The 25,251-nt window shown below is 43.7% G+C and overlaps 1 protein-coding gene across 2 annotated transcripts in view; it reads left to right on the plus strand.

Annotated features, from left to right (window-relative positions):
- Positions 1–255: 255 nt before the first annotated feature.
- NEGR1 (neuronal growth regulator 1) overlaps positions 256–25,251 on the plus strand; it is a 1,020,236-nt gene continuing 995,240 nt past the window's right edge. For both annotated transcript variants that reach the window (XM_054980097.1, XM_054980096.1), the window contains exon 1: positions 256–526. In XM_054980097.1, the coding sequence (XP_054836072.1) occupies positions 351–526 (176 nt within the window). In that variant the 5' untranslated portion in view covers positions 256–350. The remainder of the gene's footprint in view (positions 527–25,251) is intronic.

A 25,251-nucleotide genomic window follows, 5' to 3' on the forward strand; every position in this document is an offset into this window, starting at 1 on the left:
CCACCAGGACAAGTTGCTACGGAAACGGCTGCATGGCAACCGGCTCAGAGCCTGGGGTCCGTCTGCTGCTGCTGCTGCCGCCGCTGCCGCCGCCGCTTCTCTGGCTGGCTCATTCTCCAGCGCGTTTCCCTCCTCGCTAGATGGTGTGCGAGACACCCGAGACTAGACACGCTCCGGACGCGGGCAGGCAGAGCAGAGGGAAGGCGAGGCGAGGCGGGCGGCAGGCAGAGCGAGGAAGCCAGGCGGACGCGCTGCCTGCCCGGACCGAGGAAGGAGGCTGCTTCCCTGCCTGCCGCCGGGGCTCGTGGAGGAGCCAGAGCCGAGAGCCGGAGCGCAGCCTTCGCGCAGGCATGGACGTGATGCTCCTGGTCCAGGGCGCTTGTTGCTCCAACCAGTGGCTGGCCGCGGTGCTGCTGAGCCTCTGCTGCTTGTTGCCCTCCTGCCTCCCCGCCGGACAAAGCGTGGACTTCCCGGGGGCGGCTGTGGAGAACCTGGTGGTCAGGAAAGGGGACACGGCTGTGCTTAGGTAGGACTCGCCTCCCCGCATTTGCCTTCTCGTCCGGGAGCCCTTTGGATGGTGATGATCTCTCTCAGTGTATGGAGGGGCTCGCAAAGCGGCAGGAGAAGAGGGGCTCGTTTCGCTTGCGCCAGCTTTGTTGGAGCGCTGCACCGAAAGGGTCCGAGAGATTTGGCGCCCGGCGTTTGGCTGGGGAGAGGCGAGAGGGGGTCCCGCTCGGAACTAGCGCTCCGCCTTGCCTGCTGAGTGGTCCTAGTTCGCAGGGACAGGGCTGCCCTTTCCTCCCAACCGCGGATTCCCCGTCCCCGTCCGGTGGAATCAGAATTAGGGTCCTCGCTCCCCCTCCCGCCTCTCTGTATCGACTGGTGTCTCTTTCAGCCGAACTTTAGACCCCCCCCCTCCCCTGCGGACTTTTCTAGTCTGTCAAGTGCTTGCGGCGGGCGGGGGGGGGGGCAGATTTGCCACCGGCTCTCCCTCCGGAATTACTTTGCAGCCTCTTCCTCTGGCGTGTTTCTTGCTCAGCCTCTGAAAGCCTTAATGGCTCGTCAGAGAACAGCGGACCCGCTTCCCCTCCTCCTCTGCCGGCTTTGCGAGCCAAGCGGCTGCAGTGCAGCGCCCGCTTCTGCGAAACGAGCAGCTCAAGTTGGTGTTCAGCGTCAGGCGGCCTGAGCGATGCTCGAGCCCCCTTCCTTCCTCGGCGCTGAGCTCCCCCTCCCTCGTCCGAAACTCCCGTCCAGCTGCTTGCTGCATTAACTGCCGGTGCAGTTCCAAGCAGCCGAGAGTGCCCTGGCAGGGGATGTTACGGACGCCAAGCGAGACAGTTCTCGAGAGATTTACAGCCGCGGTCCATCTGTAGGAAACAAGCAGCGCATTCTGAAGTGCATTAAGGAACGCTGTTTGTCCGCGACGGGTGTATATTTTATTATGTTTAATGGGGCTGTTTGTAAAAAAGCACAGATCTCTTCTGCACAGAAAGGAGCCCCGGTTTTAAACCTTTGCGGTGAAGGATGATCTAGGGACACGTATTGCCACTTGTCTTGCAAAATGCAGAGCTCCGGGCCCGATTAGTCCACGGTTCGAAGCTGAACGAAAAGCAGATAGTTTGTTGGGGAGTGGGAGGGGGTATTCCAAAAGGTCTCTCAGATAAACCGTCGATGGGTGCCAAAGGTTCTGGCTTGCCTTTGGAATGCTAAGTTTGTTCGTGGAAGTTGGAATGGAAATAACTGGTGCTTAACTGAATTTCTTTGGGATAGTGTCTGATGTTTGTAACAGGATCTGCAGTGCACATTGCTCAGCATTAACAGTTAGTTGAGGATACAGATCCGTGCATGTCACTTAAGGTTGGTGGCATTTTCACAACTGTTCATATAGGAGGGATAGCCAGCCAGAGTCTTCAAGATTTCCCCAAGATGTTTGCTTTTAAAAACTCTTTTGCAACCAGAAGATTGTGTGCATGCAGCAATTGCTTCCTTTAATAACGTTTGCAATCTATATGGTAACAATCCACTGGGTTAGTGGAAAAAAATTGTTTACCGCTAGCAAGCCGTTAACCATGTGATTGCTGTCTCTTGGACTCAGGTTCATTAATCCTCTGTTTTAATTTGGATTTATCTCCCTGGGCTTAACTTTCTGTTGTGACATTTGGCATTGCCAATACAATCACCTGGTAACATTTGAACTGATCTTCTTTCTCCTAAGGATAAGGATGGAGACCGGTACTTCTCATATATTATACGTGGAGAGGAGAGTCTGCTGCAGCTGTAGGTGTTACAGGGTGCCAGGTTCATAATGCAACTTCATCAGAAGCAATGCTTTTCATCAGTGTTGCAAAACTCTTGCAGAAATGCTGCCGAAACATATTCCTTCATTGCTCTGAAACTGTGGCATTGTCAGCCCAGCCCTATTTATTTTCCTGACTGTTCTGACGTGGTAGATGCAGAGAGCACATTCAGTGTCTGTGCGCTGCTGCTTGACACATTTTTCATCTGTGGTAATATGCTGTAGTTACACTCCCTGGTTTTTGAATTCATTGGAATTTACTCTTGTTGGCCTCCCGTGCTGCAGACAGAAAGTAAATGCAGCCTCAGACTCTTTATTTGCATTGCCTCCAATGTAAAGATAGGAATGGATCAGAGTAGATGAGCTGAGTTTCTCCATTCAGGTTAGAACTCAGTCTAGTATTAGTAGTCACTGAAAAATATTTTAAATAAAAGCCCGAAACAACAGAGGATGCCTGTGGGTATGTTACAGTTAGGCTCACTACTGTGTATATCATTTTCTAAGAGTAAGAATCTGAAAACATTTTTAATGGAATTGGAGGAATTTTAGGGTTGAACAATCATCTTCATCTCAAAGTATAGAAGACTAATGTCTGTTTTGGAAAGCAAGTATCAATGAGAATAGAATCAACTGGGTAATTTCACAGAGAATGGCATACGCATTATAGAACTGCTAGGTGGGGAACATGGAAAGCATTAGCAATGCTGTTAGGAGGAGACCTGGAACATTTATTAGGGAAAATCACATTTGGGGCAATTACATGTATTCAACTTAGTGTTTTGCTTGAGAGCAAAGTTTACTTCCATTTAAGCCAAAAGGATTACATTTGCAAGGAAAGTACACAAGATTTACAGGAGCTACTTAACCATCAGATGCGGCTTTCAAGTGCTTCTCTGGAATCTTTTCCCTGTAGACTGTTCACAGCTTAACTAAAAACACATAAAACCTAAAGCGTTTTAAATTAATGACAATCTACAAGAAAATGTTTTTAAAGTGTCACATTAGAAGAAAGCCGTCTTACACAACATAGACAGGGAATGCCAAAAACATATGGTTCCTGTTTTAATGATATTTTCCACAGGTAACAGTATATTTTCTTCTAGTTGCGTTAAATTACCATATTATGCAGCTTTGGATATTGCAATTCATGAAGTAACATACAAACACAATGATCATTTTTCCCCACACTGAACTTATGTAAACTCTCAGTACTGTTCCCCCCACCCAAACACAGTGTGTGTGTGTGTGTGTGTATGCTTTGATGCTGCATTCAAGGTTGAACTGTGATTTAAAAACAGTAACAATTTTTTTTCTGCAGAAGAGGGTCTCTCTCTAAGGGAGCTACATACTTAGCATATTACAATTAGGAAACCTCTAATTAAAAGTCTTAAATCACCCAGAATGATTGCTAGATCTTTTCGGAAGTGCTGGAATGTATGAGTCATTTTTTTCATGTTTTGAGTCAGCAGTTTGGGTGTTCAGTGAAAGATTGTGCTTATACATATAATGTTACAGGTGCCTGAATTATATGACAGCAGAACTCCTGAAAACTTCCACTGCTCAGGCATGTCAATTGAGATCTTATGTATACTTGTCCATGGAGTGATGTTCAAAACTTACAGTGATATATATACAAGCCAGCTGAAATCAATAAGACATGTAGCTGGGTTTCTGGAAGCAGAATTCTGCCTCTTGAGCAGTCTTTAAGGTACAGTAACCATTAATGGTATTCTTAGGTATAGATAGCAGTGTCTGGGTCCAAAGCTAAGGTGTACACTGTGTAGCATTCACCCTGGGACTTTTCAGTGCCCACATAGGAAAAAATGCGGTAAATTCAGTCTTGGTTTTCTTAAAGATGTCCAGGACAAAAATACTCTGAATAATTTGTGCTAGAATGTTAGCAACCTTCTACTAGCTACATGCAAGTGTGGGACATCTTACTGAAGTTTGTCAATAGTCTTTATTTTAAGAAATGTATCTTGTTTTATTGGGTTGTTTACTACTCTAAAACATAGTAAGCTCACAGATCAAAATGAAATTTCCAGTTTAGCAACAGCTCTCAGCCAAAACTCTTGTTATTTTGTGACTACTACAGATCCAGTCATAGGACACCTGAAGCCATAGATCAATATTGCTAGTAGTGCCGCCAACTCTGGCTTTGGAAATTCCTAGAGATTTGGTGGTAGAGCCAGGAAAGTGTAGCGTTTGGGGAACGGAGGGACCTTAGCATGGTATGATGCCATAGGGTCTACCCACCAAAGCTAGCATTTTATTAAGGGGAACTGATATCTGTAGTCTGGAAATCAATTGTAATTCTGGGAGGTCTTCGGGCCATACCTGGAGGTTGGCAACCCTAATTACTACCGACTAATGCGGTGAAAGGGAGAGGATAGCTGCTAAAAGATGTTTGATAAATATTTATTTTTTTGCTTTCCATTCATTCTGCATGCTGTCTGAATTCCTCTTTAATTGATATATTAAATATATTGAATAGATGGAATTTACATAACCTTCTACACACTCACTTTCACTACATAAACTATTCCAAACCAAACTCCATTGCAAATATCATCTGTTCAATATATTTAATATATTTAATACATTCTCTTTGACCACCACTGTTTTTCACTTTTTTGATCTATTTCTGCCATCCTACACGGGTGGTTTTCCACCTTTAAATAGACTGTATTCATCAGTAGGAGCCCCTTTGTATTTTTGTTTCTTTAATTGATATAGCAGAATGGTCTTGCATCTTGCACATCATTTTTCCTATGATAAATGTATTTGTTGAGCTACCATTTTGTACTGCTAGCACCTGCACATGCCTCTGAGGCAAGGACCTTTCTGTTGATACAAGATACTCGTCAGTCAGTTCAAGAATGTCTTGTATCAATGGAAGGGTAATTGTGCTGGAGAACCACGTGCGTGGCCATCGAACAAAATGGTGGGATCCAGTTCTATATTTACATTTAGCTTTTTGATTTCATTTTTCTTTCCCAAAAAGGAAACAAAGTGGTTGAAAATGTATCTATATTAAACGAACCAAAATAATATAAATATTTATATAATAAAAGCCATTTCCAAGGTGCCATCTTTGTCACAATTTAGCATAACCAAGAAATTGGTCCCGAAGGAAAGCTATTAAAATGAATGGACAAGGCCAATGGTAATTAGGTGGGCAGAATTCTAAAATGCAGTCTATAGGATAATCTAAAGGCTGTAAACAGAAAGCTTTTCGGAGCAGAGGATGACTAAAAAGGGCAATAAAAAGTTTTAATTACCTTCTCAATTTTTCTGAGAACATGTCTTTACTTTCTCTCATAAGTGAATGGCTACAATTCATTTCTATGGAAAAAACGAAGATTACTCTTAGAGAATTCATTATGGCAATGTCAAATAACTGTATCAACAATGCTCCAGGGAAGAATATATTAAAAAGTAGATCAGGAATCATGAGAGTGTGAGAGCCAAAGCAGAGTGTCAGAAAAGGATCTGTGAGACTTCAGTCCCCATTCTGCCACAGAAGCTGGGTGACCTTGGGCTGGTCACATACTCTCAGCCTAACATACCTCATAGGGTTGTTGTGAGGATAAAATAAAGGACAGGCAAATGATATAAAACTCTTTGGATCCTCATTGAGGAGTGAGTCAGGGTAAAAACAAAGTAAGCATGTAAGGAAGAAAGTAAATAAGAAATGTAAACAACTGTAGAGGCCCAAATTAGGGAAGTGTAGGATCACCTTTAAGGAGGAATTAATCAAAGAAAACAACTGTTTCCAGCAGAGACCGAAGGAAAGGGAAGTGAGTTGGAGAAGGGAGAGTCCAATGCCGGGAGAATAGAGGATGTGAAAAAAGAGAGACTGAGGCTAAATATTCTGCCATTGGCATCTGACTAGATCATGAATAATGACTTAAGAAGATTCCTGATTTTTTTGTTTGATGTTAAAATATATGTCTGCATTTTTACAATGTGTGGTCCAAGTTGGCTAGTACTGACTTGATGACATCTTCTAATTGTTTCAGTATAAAAAAAGTATTAACTGATAAATGCTCATAACCTGTACCCAACAAGATCTGCTCATGGAGCAGACTTCATAGAGCAGGACTTTCTAGCTTCTGCTCTCACTGCAGCCCCTTGAAGCCTCCCTGGGGCTTTGTTCCTGGGGTCTGTGGGCCCCTGAGCAGAGGAGGTCGAGTGAAGGACTGCAGCTGGAGGGGGAACTATTGGATACTGCAACTTCTTTTGCCAAAAAGAAAAAGTATTTGCTTGCTACTTGTTAAAATTGGAGTTGATAGAATGTTGAATGTTGAACCACGGGCTCATGGGCTCCTGATTTCAAGGGACATCTTCTAGGTTCTAGCCTAGATTCTTGTTAACAATAACTATCAAGATAATTGTGAGTAGGCTATATAAGTTTGTATGATGTAAATGAGCCCTCAAGAACTAGTGTCTATTTCCCCTGAAAGGCCTGTACAGAAGGAATATCACCAAGGTCTTGTCTTTGTTGTTAGTTGCAGCCTCCCAGTATGTGTACTAGTGTTTTCTTCAGGCTGGAAACAAAAGAGACCTGTTGCTAAAGCTATAGAACAGAACTGACGGAAGAACTGGAGCAGGATAGTTAAACATACCATTACATACCATGCCTTAGAGGAGACTACAGTTTTTATTGGCAAGTCACTATCCCTGTTAAAAGTGCCCCCTAGCATGTTTTCAGGAGAAAGATGCTGCTTGAAGCAACAATGTTTTTTTCAGATGCTACCCATCATAAGCAAGTAGCAAAAGCTTCATCTGTGTGGTAGTAGAAGGAAGGGTACCCACCTGGAAGGGTTGCTTCCTTGTAGTGCCCCCTTCTAGGCTTAGGTAGATGGGGGAAAGTTCACACATTGAAAAGGAAATGGAGTTATTTTAGATGCACAGCTCTAGACATATTTAAGGGTAATTGTTTGTGGGATGGACAAATCCCTTCTCTCCCACCAGGTCTGATTATGAATGAGACAGAGAAAATTATTTTATTTCAAAATAAATAAAATCGTATTTTAAATCATAGGGGGTCTAAGGCTTCTTTTTATGCTTTCCTGCTTCTATTAACTACCACATGTATAGAATGGAGAAATGAGGCCATCTGGCACTAACAGCCCCTCTAAATAGTTAATTTCTATGTTATTTTTAAATGTTCTTGTGCAGGGTGAATGGTCCGTTTATTCAAAGCTACCTGGTTATAACCACAGATATTATGTGGTTCTGCTATTCATTGTGACATCACTTAGTTTAGTTTAGTTTATTCAGTGTTTAACCCGCCCTCCCCACAAGTGGGCTCAGGATGGGGTACAACAGTCATAAAATACAATTACATAGCAAATTCTACAATAAAATTCAGCAATAAAATTATATATATACAAAAACCTGATATAGTTGGCTACACATTCCTGCCCCCAGCATACAAAGAGGAGGTAGGCAGACACACGAGCTGTTCTCGAATACCAGAGACCGGTGGGAGGCTCAATGATGGTCCTGATGCTGGCCTCAACCGTAAGCCTGGTGGAACATCTCCATCTTGCAGGCCCGCCGAAATGATACAAGATCCTGGCAGGCCCAAGTGTCCTCAGACAGAGAGTTCCACCAGGTTGGGGTCAGGACCGAAAAGGCCCTGGCCCTGGTCGAGGCCAAATGAGCCTCCTTAGGGCTAGGGATCACCAGTGAGTTCTTACCCGCTGAACGAAGCGCTCTCCGGGGCACATACGGGGAAAGACGGTCCCTCAGGTATGCTGATCCCAATTCGTCTCCATCCCATCAGTCTCAGTATTTGAAATGCAGGGGATTTGGTGGCTACCACGTCCACCAGTCAATAGATATTAGTTAAAAAAAAAAAACACCTAATGCTCCTCCCATGTGGTTGCATAAGAAAGGCTTGAAGGCTGCACCTCAAATACTCTACTAGCCTATGCACTCTAGCAACTCCCACCCCCAATGGAACTACAGCTTGAGGTCACATCTCATACACTCCTGGGATTTGGAGGGGAAAAAAGACTTCCTCTGGACATTAGAATATGTCACGAGTTTGGAAAATAGTTATTTCTTTAACATAGTTTTATGGTGTGCTTGTTAGGTTAGTATATTCATATAATCTAAATGTACTTTATTTATTTGTGTTTATGGATTGCAGATGCCTACTGAATTCCTGTCTAGTTCTGTAACTACTGCTTGTTTTACTTATTTTGGATGCTACAATACAACACAGATGCAACATATTTACTAGCCAATAGGGAACTTTGGTTTGGAAGCTTTGAAGAAATTCAGGTTTTGTGAGTGAGAGAATAAAACTGGTGGTGAATGTGTTAATCTGTCAACATCCTAAATTAAAAAAAAATGCATTTTGTAGTACAGGGTAGGGGGAAAATATTCTTAGCCCTTGATAGTGATAAAAAAAAGGAACTATAACAGACTGCTCATTTTAACCAGCCTGCAAGTGCTGTACACACAACTTTAGGACTGTTAAGGATTAATCTTTCACAGAAACAGAGCCTTGAGTGACAGGCTACTCCAAGGCTAGGGCTGCCAGCCAGGGCCGGCGTGCCCATTGAGGCAGGTCCGGCCCCCGCCTCGAGCACTGAGGTGCCGAACGGGGTGCCAGAGGGGGCGCCGGGGGGCACATGCTGTGTGCCGTGGAGCTGGCGTGCCTGGCCCACAGCTGCTGCAGCCTGCCAACCCTCCCGCACTGTCACCACCGCCGCCAACACATGCCCCCAGCCAGGCGCAGCAGCCATGGACCAGGCACGGCAGGCATCTGGGGTGGCGTGCAGAACCTCCCAGGCCACCCCCCATGCCCGACTGGGAGCACGGGCAGCCTCCGCGCACCGTCACAGCCGACCGCCGGCCAATGGGGCTGGCTTGCTGTGTGATGATGTCACATGCAGTGATGTCATCATGCAGTCCGGGGGGTGCGTGCGTGTGCACTCTGTGCACACACGCGTAGGGGCAGCCGCTGGCACCAGAAACCCTGGCACCGCCCCTGCTGCCAGCCTCCAGGTGGTGGCTGGAGATCTCCTGAAATTACCACTGATCTTCAGGTGACATAGATCAGTTCCCTTGGAGAAAATGGCTGCTTTGGAAGGTGGACTCTGAGGCTCTCCCCTCCACAAACCCCGCCCTTCCCAGGCTCCACCCCCAAATCTCCAGGAATTTCTCAACCTGGACATGGCAACCCTATCCAAGGCATCTGATTGTGGTATCATGAATTGGAAAGAGAAGGGTCTGTTTTTCAGTCCTAGCAGAGAGAGATCAAAGGTGCTGAGTTGGGAGAGAGGAGTCCTAATGGAGAGCAGTTTTAACACCGACAGGAGAACTGGGGAAAAGTTGGCATGGAAGTAGGTGTAGATTGCCATTCAGGCCAAACAAGGGAGATAGGTCCTCTAAGGAGAGGAGATTTTCTCTACTCAGTGAAACAGAGAGGTAGCTCTGGAGAGTGGAGACGAGCTCTGTGGCTGGATGTTGTTGGAAACTGCCTGTGGAGATCTTCAGATTTAGTTAACAGCTGAAGGAAACTGGTGTTTAGAGAGAAGGGGATTGGGGTACTAGAAAGTAGGTACCAGCATTCCTAACTCTGAAACAAAGAGAGAATACTAAAAGAAAGTATACTAGAGTGCTTGGAAAAATCCAAAGGAACAACATCCTCATAAGCATTTAAGTAATCTGTGAAGAGTATAAGAACTAAAATCTCTGCATGTACTGATTTTACCTCAAAGTTGTTGAATTGCCTCAGAAATTTCCACCCCCTGATTTCACCTGACCCTTCTCCTCTAAAATAAACTAGTTATTTTTGGGATTTTAAAAATGCCTCTGGTGCAATTTCTGCTATTTAAGTATGAGGGAACATCAAAGGAACATTCAGCTGAATCCTAAACACAGTCACATTATTCTAAAATGATTGACTTCAGTGGGCTTAAAAGGGGGTTACTTTGCTTAGGATTGCACTGTTGCTCATTTACTTTGCTGCAACAGTATAGCTGTTTCATGTTTTGTGGGGTATGCAGCACTTCCCCACTCCTCCATTTGAAGACACCGGGGTGACCTTGGGCTAGTCACAGCTCTCTGGAGCTCTCTCAGCCCCACCCACCTCACAGGGTGTTTTGTTGTGGGGATAATAATGACATACTTTGTAAACTGCTCTGAGTGGGCATTAAGTTGTCCTGAAGGGCGTTATATAAATCAAATATTATTATTATTATTTGCTTTAAATTATACAAGTTTTCTCAAACTGGAATGGGCGAAGCTGTGATATTAACCAGAGTGGAAGACTCGATTCATCTGCTCAGATCCTTTCTTCAGATCACATCCTATTGTACCCATTGATCCAAAATTTTACTTAATGTTAGGAGCAGAGTATTGTTGCTCTGAATGTGTGTTATTCTGTTATAGCTGAGATTCCCTTACTTCTGTTGCATGCTTTGAGGCTGCTGGATATATTAAAAGCTGTATCTATTTAATCTTGTCTCTTTTCCTTTGTAAATCCTTCTCTTATTAATGACTGCAATTTCTTTCTCCTATTTTATGCTTGTAGAATAATTTGCAATGTGAGCCTTCATGCAGATATTTCTGAAATATAAATACGTTTTTGCCATATGTAGGTGTCTAAAGTTAAGAAGCTGTTTATGGAAGATTTTTTTTCCCTTTCCAAATCTCTGCCAATTAACAGATAAACACCTGGCACTTGAGCCTGTGGTTAAATCGTCTCTAATATGCACTTCAATTTATTGAATTACAAGAAGGCAGGTTTTAATTTGACTGTAGGAAAGGCTTCCTAGCCATAAAAAGAGAGACAGAGCAATGGAGCAAGATGCTTGGGAAAGTTAGAGTCATGTTTGGAAGTAGTCTATAGTAGATCTGGTTGGGCTGTAACTAATACTGGCTGAGTAAAGTTGCCAAAGTCACATTTGAATTGCTTTCCACTACTTCTGTATTAGTAGTATTCTTTGGAGTATTCTGGTGACAGATTGAAACTAAATCATGGTATTGGTCCTTAAACTAATAGGCATGCCACTCCTTCACAAACTTATCTTGATGTTCTGAATTTATCCCTATATGGTCCTCACTGTGACAATTAGTTGTGCCTGTCTTTGGCCCTTGTCTTAACATTTCCCCTTTGTGTTTCTCAATAAGATATCAGTAGCCCAGGCAAAAATTTCTCATGGGGGATTTATGTGAATTAAAATGTAGTGGTACTGTTTAACTGTTGCCTGGCTTGCTGGTTGGGAACTGCTTTACAGGCCTCCCGTCCCTAGTAAAAGTGGTAAGTAACCAGCAATGGTATTAGAAAGCCAGTAAGCTTAAGAATCAACATAAAACACTCTTTTTTTGTATCTATTGCAACTCTTCCAACATTTATGACCTGTCATGCCTTATCCATGACTGTCCAGGCTCCGTTGGTGACCTCTCCTGATTTCAGCCTGATTTATATATGGCCAGAATATTTTTCAGTTTAAAATTAGCCTGTCCAATCCTACCAGAGGTATGTTACCTGGTGCTTCCTTGCCTTTTTTTCTTTTTTGAGCATCAGGCTACCATTGTTCATTTGCTGTTGGTGTTCTTGGTATTACAGTAGAAGTCTTGTCACAGACATGAGAGGGTCCAAGCAGCCATTGAATTGCTAAACAGCACTTCATATCACAATAAGCAAATTGTGTAATCTTTGAAAGAACAACTAGGGAATAAGTATTTGATAAGGAGAACTCTAATGTTTTTCCCCCCTTAGGAGAGAAAAAGACAACTCTACATTTTTCAATTGCTTTCCCTCTCATCACTTGGTACAAGCATCAGTTTCCTAAGTCCTGGTAAAATAGAAGATTCAACCTCAGGATTAATTCTTTCTGTTCAGCTGACATTGTTAAACAGCAGTGTTTCCCAAGATTATATAACCCTAGAGGGACAGTAATTTCAAACACTGCATCAAGCTGCTTCTTAGGATAACTGTTTATTGGACTCCAGTACTTGCAGTGCCATTCATACGTTATAGTGCCTATATTTTTCTGCACAGCACACCTTATAATGCGTAAAAGTAAAGCAGTCTCCTGAGTAGGAGGATTCCAGAGGGTGTGCCTTTTTCCTGCCTTCAGCCATCCTTTTTTTTTCCCTTGAAAGAAAATAGTACAGAAGATGTTTCTTGACTCTTTCCCTTTGGATGTGAATCTGTCTGAAGCCAGCACAGCATTTCCTGGCATGAGTAGTGGTGTTTGTGTCTGAAAAATGAAGCGTGAATTGGCTCAGATCAGATGACTGTTCTTGGGCCTGAAATTTATAAAACATGTGTAGATGAAGGCAATAATAATTAATATACCTCTGAGTGACAGAGAGATTCAGAACTCAGGCTCTTCCACCAATGAGGTAACAGTCTTCACTTTGTATATCCTGATTTCTCTACGAGCACGGTAACAGCATGAGCTGTTATCCCATGAAATCCGTTTAGCCATCTGGACCTCTGCACTGTGTCTTTTCTCATGGGTAATAGCAATTCCCCAGGTTTATATTCATTCTCTCATTCTCTCTCTGTCTCTCACACACACACAAACAGAGGCAACAAACAGTAAATCAACTTCCCCCCAGTAAACATGGAGATACTTTTTGATTTTGTGCTGCAGTTACTCCAGCTGCTGCCTACCCCATTGCATAAACTGTAGAGTGAGTAGCTAGTTCGTTGCCCACAGGTTGGCTAACATTTGCTTAGTTGAGTGAGGTTCATGCAAGCCCAAGATGTTGTGTGTGTGACTGCAGATCTGCTGATGCAGATTTTTACAGACTGATTATTTTCACTAACAGTGATTCACTCGCTCTCTTCAGTGAACTGGATCTGTGATGTAAAAGTCTGGGCAGAGTACGCTGCTGATCCTCAATGACCTCTTGGGTCAAAGAGGACAAGAGATTGTCATTTTAATGCTAGTGCCTTGTCAAATGACTGAAACTGTAAGATTTGTTATTTAGGTGATTTCTTTATAGGAAATGATTAAAAGCTCTACTCCTTGACTTACCTGGGGCCCCCATTTGTGGGCATCAGGGATGGGGCTCAAGGTAGCCACCATTGTCCTAAAGGTCTGGCAGTTTCCCAGGACCCTCCATGAGGCTGTACAGCCAGATTCGAATTCAGAAAATCCCGGCCAGCCAATTGAGTTTCTCAGAGGACGGTTCTAGCTGGTGGACCTGGTACACACAATTTTCACTCAGGTCCACTGGCTGGGTATAAATCTTGGAGCAAGCTGGGCCCTCCAGTACAGATAGGCACGATCTGCATTACGATAAAAAAAACCCACAATAATGGCATTCGCACAATCGGGACCTGGTGGATCGTTGTCTTCCACGGCAAATGATCCAGCGGTCGGGAGGGGGCTGGACCGTGGCTGGACGGGGCAATCATGATAGGATCAGGAAGCTAGACATTCAGGCGCCAACAACCTATTCCCCTGGCAACGGAGGCAGGGGAATGACTGAGCTCTGTTTGAAACTTGATAATATTTCCCCTAGCGAGGAAAAGCAAACAGTTGTGAGTGAAAAGGTGGCTTCCTGAGAAAAATATAAGCAAAGTGATTGGGAGAGAAAACTGAGTGCGGCTATCAGCAGAAGCTGTTTTGTGCTCCTCCTGAGTTCATTCAGTGCGTTGAAAGAAGAGATCTCTTCTCAGTGTTAACTCTTTAAATGCACTGAATGAAAACACAAACCCCTTGCTTTGAGAGCAGCTATCAACTGAAGCTGTTTTGCGCTCCTCTCCTGAGTTCATTCAGTGTGTTGAAAGAGTTAACACTGAAAAGAAATATCTCTCTCCTCCTGGCTTCTCAGCCCAGTGCCTGCTTTTTGCAAGAAGCTGATATGTGATTTGATGTTTCATTTGTGTTTTTCCTATTTAAAAAACCATAGGATCCAAGTTAACACTGAAAAGAGATATCTCTCTCCTCCTGGCTTCTCAGCCCAGTGCCTGCTTTTTGCAAGAAGTTGATATGTGATTTGATGTTTCATTTGTGTTTTTCCTATTTAAAAAACCATAGGATCCGCGAGGATCCGTGTGGATCCTGGTTTTACTTTCTTCCTGTTTAAAATATGCTTTTGGAAGACTGGCTGCTTGCTTTTAAAATCGGGTGGGGAGGAATGGAGATTCTATCCATGCTTTTTTAAATAAGCTGGCCGAAACTTGTTGATGGGGTGTCTCTCTCTCTCTCTCTCTCTGTATTTGGAGAGGCAGGGATGAGTTAAAAACTTTCCCCCCCTCTGCTCTAAGTGTGTGTGTGTGTGTGTGTGTGTGTGTGAGAGAGAGAGAGAGAGAGAGAGAGAGAGAATGTCCCCTCCCTGAGGGGAGGCGGCTCGTCGCCGGGTTAAAAACTTTTTTCCCCATCTGCTCTAAGTGTGTGGGGGGGGGGGGCGCCCCTCCGATCCCAGATCCCAGATCGGAAATGGGAATTGATCGGAGTGAATCAGTGATCTGGGGTCGTCACCAGCGCAGATCCACCAACAGCTTGATCTGTATTTTTTTTTGGATCATGCCAATGTCTACCCTCCAGCACTCAACCTGCTTTGCACCCTATCCGCACCTTTGGTTCTGTCAGTCTGGGGTACTTGGAAATTCTGGTATGATTTGTAGAATTCTACTTGCAGGTGGGTTTTCTCTTGAGTCTTTTAACACAGTTTAGGAATTTTGGTCTACTGTTTATTTTTTCTCCTGGTCACAACTTTGGGTAAGGGCAGTTTTGGCATTGGGCATGGACCCTTTTGGGGAGAAACAGCCTGTGAGCCCAGTTTCATCATAATTTGTGATCCACTTAAGGGACCTTGGAGGTGATACATGGCAGTACAAGTAGGGTTGCCAGGTTCCTATACCCTCCTGGCCGGGAGGGGACACAGTACTCACTGGGATGATCTTCCTGTCAACACAGTGATGTCACTTCCAGCAGTGACATCAACATGTTGGCCATGGAAGTGCTCCCAGGCTTTGCAAAGGGCTTATTCTTTGGTAATCACCCCCATTAGGGCTAAAATCTGCCTAGCGCAAAGCACAGGAGAACTCCTGCAGCTGCTGCGATGACATCGCTTCTGGAAGTGACATTGTCATGTCTGCCAGGAGCATGGGCTCTGTGTGTGTTCCCAGAGTGCCTGCTGGTGATGAGTGATTGCTGGCCGGCTTGTAACCTCCTACTGGTCACCAGCGACCAGCCAGCAATTTGGCAAACTGCCAGGAGATTGCTCACCACCAGAAGGCACCTGGGATCCCTAGGTACAAGAGCACATCAGGGAGTGGTATATACTCACTCCCAGATGGTAGGGGATCCACACTGAGGTTTGCACCATGTGGTATTGCACTTACTTTCATCCCACAGTTTCTGTTGAAGCTGGTGGGCTGAGGGGAATGATGAAGTCATCAGCTGGCAAGTGGGCCATTCAGTGCATGGATCTGCACCCCATTCTTTACTAAGGCTCCATAAGCTATTGACCAATTTTTAATTCCATCAAGTTGTCTTTGTTTCTTCTGCCACATTGTCCTCATCCCTTCACCCCATAGCGCTGAACACACAAGTATATACATGTTGCTGGAAAATAATGTGATTTATATATGTTTTTAAAGTGTTATATACATGTTGCTTCCAAAATAGAAATAAAGCTAGTGTGTTGGTATTTAGCTGGCAATTCCCCCTGCCCCCAAGTCAGTTCTTCAGTCTTCCATTTATTTCATAGAGAAAACCACCTCGAAGCTAAGGTGGATTCATCTGAATAAATAAAACTTATTTCCATTTGGAAAGAAGCATGTATTGTCAGCCTGAATAATTTGGAAACCAAGGGGTTTTTTTTAAGGAGTTTTTGTTGCCACTTGAATTTTAGGTAGCAACTTCTTCAGTCTAGGAAAACAATTGCATCATTCTAGCTAATTCCTATGCAAATGGGAATAACTGCATATATCTATATGTGAACTAAGCCTCCTCTACAAGGTGGGTAGGGTTGCAGTATAGGGTGCAAGTTACTTTTGAGTTGAAGCATTTTCCAGTGTGCTTTCTAACAACTAGTTTGGTGTAGTGGTTAAGAATGTCGGGACTCTAATCTGGGGAGCTGGGTTTGACTCCCCACTCCTCCACTTGAAGCCAGCTGGGTGACCTTGGGTCAGTTACAGCTCTTCTAGAGCTCTCTCAGCCGCACTCACCTCACAGGGTGTTTGTTGTGGGGATAATAACAACATACTTTGTAAAGCACTCTGAGTGGGTGTTAAGTTGTCATGAAGTGCGGTATTTAAATTTGTTGTTGTAATAGTAGGAGTAGTTGTTGTTATTATACTGAAAGCCAAAATTGCATAATCTGGTACACTTTCATGGATGCTGATTCTATAATGTTTTTAGACATCAATATTTTTCATCAGTGACTGTTGCAATTTAGTAGTGGTGCATGTGTGTGTATACACAAACACTCTAAGGTCGAATCCACATTCACCCATTACCCGCATGTTTATCGGATATCTTCCGTTTGCCTCCAATCCGCGATTTTTTCCTCTTCGTTCACATTCCTGCTTCCAATCCGTCTTTCTCGCACGTCCCTCCGGTCACACGGCCACTCGAAAACCGCTTTTTGGGGTGGGACCTTTTTTCCCCGCCCATTTTTTAAAAATTTTTGAGCGCACTTTTCCGTTATTTCGATCTTGCCTTATAAAGAAACATCATTGAAGATAATGATGCCTCTCTTTCCCCCACTGACAGCACTGATGGCTCTCTCCTGTTTCTTTTTTGGAAATTTGGAAGCATGTGGGAAGCTTTCGTGGGCATTTCCTATGCAGGACAGTTCAGTGCCTGAATTTTACTGAAGTTTCACTTCCTTGGAGTGTCATTATTTTGATATTTCGTAATTTCAATATTACAGTAATATAAAATAAAAAACAGTTAAAAAGGAAGTTTCGCGAGTCCGTTCTGAGGATGGATTCACCCCAAAATGATTTTTCAAACTACCAGATTTGATTCAGAAACAGCATAATCAATAAATCCAATGCTATGAAGTCAAAAACAGTCTTTTGCAGACTACGGAGCACTTGCAAGTTGAATCAGCCAATAGGAACTCTCGGAATGGCCGGAGAGACAGGAAGGGGGGTGGTTTTTAAAAAAAACCCGTAAATTGCGCATTGGCCCGTTCACGGCCACCGTGAAACTCCTGTTGAAAACCTGTGACCACATATTCGGGAGAAATGCGAATGAAATGCGTCTGTTTAATGAGGTAATGTGACCAGCACTCGGGATTGCGTGGGGAATGCGGGGAACATGCGACTTAGAATGAGTAATGTGGATTTGACCTAAGTCTGAGTTTATTTTTTCTTGGTTGTAAAAATAAGTTTAAAATAAAGTGTAGTATTCATAAAGTTGAGGGGCATAATGTTGTGTAAACTGTGTATGTATGTTTGATCTGTTTTCTATCTGTAATATGCTGAAAATGATAAAAAGGAAAACATGGGTCTTCTCAAGTTTGTATCCTAGAGAGTGGATCTACTGCTATACAGGGAGAAACCACTATGGCCATTTTTAAACAGTCAACCTCAAGTGACAGCTTTCATTTGAAATAAACGTTAGTACATCTTTTAAATCTAGGCCTTCTTTAGTTCTGATGGTGAATGATATTTATTCATTTTTGTCCATTTTAGTTCTGTTATATTCCTGTAACAAAAATATCTAGATTCTCATATTAATTAACAAAGACTATATTGAAGAAACCTTTTGCTTCTAACAATGAATGTTAGCCTTTCTTTCAGTTATTTCAGAGGAAGATGGAACCTATGGAAGGATATCTAGATTCTTCAGGACTGAAGTTCTTGAGAGATTTTGCCTAGTGTATCAATACAAATAATTAGTTTAAAAACCATGAATATTCTAATGTTGTATTATAAGCCACTCATGATGTCCTCTATATAATTATAGACATATCATCTTAATACTTGTGAAAACTAAATCACAATTTTAAACTTCATTGTAATGGTTTCCCCCTTTCTGCCAGTGATCTACTATGGGTTTTTGGTTCCCCATGTCATTAATTTTCAAGGTAATCCCTCCCTGTTGGGGATTATTGCTTTAATACAATATTTGCAGTCTCAATAGCAATAATTACAGAGAAGGAAAGTCCTTTACCCACAATGAATTTAACCTCTTAAAGGAATATCAATTGAGCTACACATTGTGCTATTCTACAGTTTCTGCCAACACAAGTGATTGAGTTACTTAAATATTGCAAAATATTTGGTTTCCTACTGCTTAATATGTAATTATGATTTTACTACTTTAAATAATGAAGAATGAAGCTATGTTAAGGGAATGGAAATCTAATAATGAAATGTAAGCTGTTTGCTTTGGGCTGAACACTCTAAACATTTGATTGGACCTGAGTTCCTAATCTTCATTGTTAGTGAAAACCAGTCCACATGAAAAAAAAGCCTTGTTGAATGTGTAATGTTAGTTTTGCGTTCTCATTCTAATTATACTTAAAGTAAGCCATATTAATTCCAATGAGCCTTACTTTCCAGCCACTATGCTTAGTATTGCAGCCTTAAGGTTGAAGGCTAGTTTTAGTTGGATCATGACTAGTTATAACTAGGATTGGCATTCCCCTGCTGGGAGCTGTGGAAACACCTTAGAATTTCATATGTCTTGGCATTGTTACTTTTCCTTTAAGTGATCAGTGTTTTGAAAATAAAAAAGAATAATGTTTGTAAAATACAAGTATGGTTATATTATGCAAGAATTATTCAAGTATAGTTATACCATGCTTGCTCTGTGTACTGAACAGCAATGGCTAGGGCTGTATCACTATATATATATATATATATATATATATATATATATATATATATATATATATATATATATATATATATATATATATATTTCGTGTTATCAGTGTGAAAGCTGAAACCTGTTATGAAAGGTGGATTATCCCATAATTTCTCCTGAAGCAGCTGATTTTGACTACCATTGCCCACCCCCTCAGTCGAAATGAAAGGCAGACACAAAGCTTGGGTATAAAATTGGGCCACTTTATTAATTTCAACATAAACTGTCAATATGGCAAGGGATCTAACTAACTAGCGGTACAGGTCAAGCCCTGGGGTCACCCATGACCTCTGCCTTGACCTGTCTGGGTGAGTGCCCACTGCTGCAGGGGTGAGGCATACAAGGCACGGCTGGGACCCGACCAGCCAGGCAAATGGTTCCCCCTCCAAGCCTGCAGCACCTTGCCGTACAGCAGAAGGGCCTTACTTGTACAGGGGAGCCACATGCCATTCTGCCCTTGCAACTGGCTGCTGTGGAGCCCACCAGTTGCTCCTGACAGACCCCAGTTCACCACCAATGGGGATGTGCCAAGGTGATCACCATCCCGCTCATTTTCCCATCCTAACCTGCCACCACTAGGGCCAAGCCTCTGCTTAGGCCCTTGCACCCCACAGGTAGCTTATGGCCAACTGGAGCCCTTGCTGTAAATCATTGAGGAATATGTTACAGCCAGCAACCGACAGGTAGATCCCATCACCTCTGTAGAGGCTGGAGAATTCAGTAAGCTGGGGGGCAACCAATAATGCCCCAGTCCTCCCCAAAAGCCAAAGTCATTACCATCCACGTGAATGACCAAAACGGGAAGCAGAGGACTGCACCTCCCCTAGAACCATCAGGCCACTACTTGCCTGGGCACTGCAAGCCTGTGTGAACCTGTAAGGAAAGGACTGTGCCCTGTAATTCAAGGTCAACACCCTCCAGGTGAATGACCAGTACATGAGGCAGAAGTCTGCACCTCCCCTCAAAGCATCAGGCCACTACTTGCCTGGGCACTGCAAGCCTGCCTGAGCCTGTAGGGAAAGGGGACATAATAACATTCAATTTTACATGCCCTGTAAGCTGATGTGAGGCAGGGGACCACAACTCCCCTTGAGCCATTAAGCCCACTACTGGCTGGAGTGCAGCAAGTCCATGTAAGCCTATAGGAAACAGGCATGCCATGACCCTGAGGTCACCCAGGTGACCTCCCCTCTTGCCACCTAAACTGCAGCACAGGCGCATAAATGGTCTGCATAACTTTAGGGGGGGGTGACTTGAGAACATGGACTGCCCCTTGAATTGTCACACCAAAAGTGAACAATGTGGCAGACAAACTCCCTTACCACAAAACACTACTGCTAAGATCTGGAAACCAAGAAACATCAGAGCTTACCTGAAAATTCTGCCTCTAAGAGCAGGTCCTCCTTCCAAAAGGCAAGCCCATTAAAGCAGTTGGGAAACTTAACTCATCCTACACTGCCAAATCCTCCCTGATACCCCTACAAGACTTAAGCCTGTGATGAAGCACCTATGGCCTCAAGTAGGGGTCCCAAGAACCTCACTATCAGGTGCCATCACTCTATAAGCAAAATTAACCCTCGCAATGGCCAAAACCTGCAGAGCTGAAGCGCTCAATATCATTAATGACAATGTTAACAATACTCAGTAAGCAAGAAAGCGTGCAGTAAGCAAGATAGCCAAGATATAGAAATCTCTTCCGCTCCAAGAAGAGAAGCTGCCCCTCCTACTCAGCCCAACAAAAAGCTAGCCGATTTTGTTTCGCAGACCTTGCTTTCTCAGGGGCTGTATCACTATACAGAAAATATATATATATTTCATTTCTCAATAGACTCCACACCAGGGAAGGAACACCCCCCATGAGAAGATATTCTATATTGTGTTGAAATAGAAACCAGACTGTGTGTTATTGATGGACAGTACTTTGGAGTGACTTGGATGATATGAAATTGTATTGATACAGTAATATCACTATAATGAGAGTGTGCTGTAAATATGTAATTTGAGTATTGTTAACTTTGTCATTAATGATATTGATGGTTATATTAATTTTTGCACACTGCACTTTTCATTGAATGAAAGACAATTTATTTTGGTATATAGTGTTTTGTATTCATTGTAGCAATTACCATTCAGGAAGACCCTTTTTTCTGTATTACATTGCACTCTTTCCTTTAGTCTCTCTACTACTTGTTGCCTGGAATATGCAGCCAGCAACCACTAAGAATCTTCAGATTTATGGGACAGGTCCCCTCTCCAGTTTGTTGTTGTTGGGACCACCACTCAGATTCCCACCAGGCCTACCTCCATGTCCCTGATGTTTGCAAGCCATGAAAGTTTTGGGGGGGGCACCTCAGGTTGGGCGTTCCTGGCCAGCTCTACAGAATTTCCTAGCACTACCCCTTGTAAGGTGAACTCCCAACAAAGCATCCAGGATTGAATGGACTGAACCACTGGGTACACAGATACTAGGATCAACAGCAGCCCTATGAACAAGGTGACCGCTGTCAAAGCAATACCCTGTGTTGGTATTTCAGGAGACATCACCTGCAGCCCAAGCTGTTAGTGTATCCTATCCCAGGGTAAGCCAGGCTTGAGGTTGGCCCCCACTCACTGAATTGCTTGTCACACTGCAACCATGCAACACTAGCTAAGTCATTATGCCCTTTATATTATATCCAGGTATATTATATCCAGCTACTGCTGCCTAGCCCTGAGGGCCTTCAATAAAACCAGCCTCAGAGGGCTCAGCTTGAAGTGTGCTCTGCTCAGGCCGAGCAACAAAGACAACTGTGTGCTGGGGAAGGGCAGAGCAGGCAAATATGCCTTTGGCTTCGCCCATCCAGCAAAGCCCTTGGATGCCTAGGAAATGCCCAACTGCCTTTCCTTGTTCCTGGGCTGCAAATGTGGCCCCACTCCAAGCTGCGGTGCTGCCATCCAGGTGGGCTGAATTAGTAACAGGATCCTGTGTGAAATGAATTGTTGGCCTAATATGTCTTTGTCTTCCAGCAGTTTTGTTGAATCTTCTCTTACACTGGTTTTATCCTGAAGTTAGACTATACATTCCATAGTATTGCTTATGAGGGATGAATATTTTCTGTGTCAGTCACTGCCTTGACTGAACAGATACTTCTTTAAGGAAGAGATATCAAAAGCACATAAAAAATATATCTGCATTATATTGAGTCAGGCCATTGGTCTGTTGAGGTCAGTATTGCCTACTTTGCAAGATATTCTGCATGTAAAAAGAGATGTTGAGCTAGTGAGACACAGCCCTTCACCCCTTGCACACATTCAAAATTTCATTTATAACATTATTCCAGGGATGTGTTAATTCCATGTGCCAATGACAGACCAAAGTGTGCTTCCTAGGACTTCTTACTATTTGCAGAATTTACTGTCTCGTCAGTGCTGTACCCTTGGAGTTGTTTGACATGGGTTAACTGCACTGTAACATGTACTAAGTCTGATATTATTGGAGAAAGAAGATAAAAACTCTTCCTCTTCACACTGTATTTTGGTCTATCAAAAAAATTCCAACCTGAAAGGTGGAATCGTCCTTGTGCATCATCTCAGTTGCTTTGTGTCAAGAAATGAACATCTAATGACAATATAAGATTCTTCACAGTAATTCCAAATTGCTGTTTTTATCTGAAGTGAGGTTTGTGGGATTCAAGCCTCCTACCCTTTCCCATGAACTAACATTGATCTAAAAAGAAGCTACTATCTTAGCTACATCAGTATAGTTCCGCTACTTTGATTGAACAGTTCTATTTGAAATAAGCCATCTTTTATACCGCCAAACAATAGCATATCCAACCAGGAACTGAGATTCTGGCAAAGCTGGTCTCTGCCACATCTTTTTTCAGGCCTCAAGGCCTGAACATCTTCCTGGGAACTTAGTTCATGTCAACATATTCATTTCTGTGCATACATTATTAAATATCAAGAAGAGGACACTGCCTGATTCTCTAATTTTGTAACACTCAGGCAGGGCCGGATCTAGGGTTCCCGGTGCCCGGGGCAACCCTAGTCTGACCTCGTGCACGCTCCCAGCATGGCATGATGATGTCATTTTGGTGACGTCATCATGCAGGGCGGCGGAAGCAGAGTGTGGGGCTGGGAAGCCGCCCGCACCATTTGCCTCCCCGCAGGCGAATGGCGCAGGCAGCCTCGCAGCCCCCCGCGCTGCCTTTCACCTACCCTGCAGGACAGGGGGCGGCTGGCTTGCTGCACATCCCCTGTCCTGCAGGGCAGGCAAAAGGTAGCACGGGGGACTGCGAGGCTGCCCACGCCATGCACCTGCCCCGCAGGACAGGGAGCAGCCAGCTGCCCCCTCTCCTGTGGGGCAGGCGAATGGTGTGGGCGGCCACGCTGCCCTTTGCCTGCCCTGCAGGACAGGTGAAAGGCAGCGCGGGGCAGCTGCGAGGCTGCCTGTGCTGCTGCCTGCACGCTCCGGCAGCTGGCAGCTGCTCCCGGCACCCCTGGCGGCACCGGGGGCAGACTACCCCCCCTGCCCCCTCTTGATCCGACCCTGCACTCGGGGAACTTTTTCATAGGGGAGCATTCATTCATACAATTTTCCTACAATCTGAAGTGGTACAAACCAGGAGGAGTTTGACTACCCCATCTGCTTCTGTTTGGATGAACTGAGACAGAAGACAATTAGAAGATATGCAAGGCAGCCTTCTGTTGAGAGAATTCCACCTTTCCTCCAAGAATCTGGGAATAGTGTACATGGATGGGGTTATCCCATTTTATCCCATTTTATATTTTCTTTTTCAGAACTGGTAAGCTTGTTTCCTACAGAGTAAAAATTCCTTTGGGCCTGCTTTTACTACCACTGTAGCTGCTGCTTTTTGTCTAATTCAACAGGCTGCCGAACTGGACCATCTATGTCAGTCTAGTTTTAAGTTGGAAAGAAAGTATGTTCATTTAAAGGCATTTGACTACATGTCTGTTCTGTCAACACTTTGTGATATGTCTCTCGAATGACACTGTGCTTGCTGGTAGAACATTTAGCAGTGTTAATTACTAATTGATGGGGCAATCTTTTACCAGAAAGGTGAGAATCTATTTTTTAAAAACTGAAGCTAGTGCCAATGCAATTTGTTTTTTTTTTTTAAAGTGGAACCTACCTAAGTGAGTGCAAGGGTGATACTTGGAAGCAGTTTCTTCAAGTAACTATAAGACTACTTCTAATACCACTATACTGAAGCCACAGTATGTGATAAGAAAGCTACACTACAATCCTAAACTGAGAGCAGAACCGCAAGTGACAAAAGGCACAGTTTGGACACTTGTCAGCTTCCCTCAAGTTTTGATGGGAAATGTAGGAATCCTAGTCTTGCAGCTTGGCTCTCTGACTGCTGTCCAATGGACTTTTCAACTGTCACTTGTCCAACATTCTGCCAAGCTGCCTACATTTCCCATCAAAACTTGAGGGAAGCTGACAAGTGTCCAACCTGTGCCTTTTGTCACTTGTGGTTCCGCTCTATGTTACTCCAGTGGGCTTAAAATGGAGTAACTCTTTTTAGGATTGCACTGATAATGTATGGTATTCATTAGTTGGTGAGGTTGTCCTTGTGGTGCATTCCTTGCCACAGGAATTTGTAATGAAACCTCAGTTTGGGCTGATTCAGCGGTGTTGTCATTGTTTAAAATCTAGGTAGCTGTATTTGTCCTATGAAAATGAGAACATTAATCTATACTGTCCTATATGTGAATAATATATAAAGTGTATAAAGTGTATGTTTCCCGGAGGTCACTTCGATCAGCCACTAAGCACTTGCTGATGGTACCTGGCCCCAGGGAGGTCCACCTGGCCTCTACCAGAGCCAGGGCCTTTTCAGTCCTGGCTCCAACCTGGTGGAACTCTCTGTCTGAGGAAACTAGGGCCCGGCAGGATTTGTTATCTTTCCACCGGGCCTGCAAGACGGAGATGTTCGGCCAGGCATTTGGTGGGGCCTAGGCTATGCTCTCGCCGGCCATACCACTGAAGACCTTCCACCACCCATGCAGGAAAATGCTGTATTTTAATATTTTATACCCACCAATTTTAATTGTTTTGATATAATGTTTTAATGTTTTTATAATGTTTGTAAGTCTTTGAGACTTAATGTTATAAGTGGTATTGCT

The sequence above is a fragment of the Eublepharis macularius genome, chromosome 5 (genome assembly GCF_028583425.1).
Source record: "Eublepharis macularius isolate TG4126 chromosome 5, MPM_Emac_v1.0, whole genome shotgun sequence".
NCBI classification, from domain to species: Eukaryota; Metazoa; Chordata; class Lepidosauria; order Squamata; family Eublepharidae; genus Eublepharis; species Eublepharis macularius.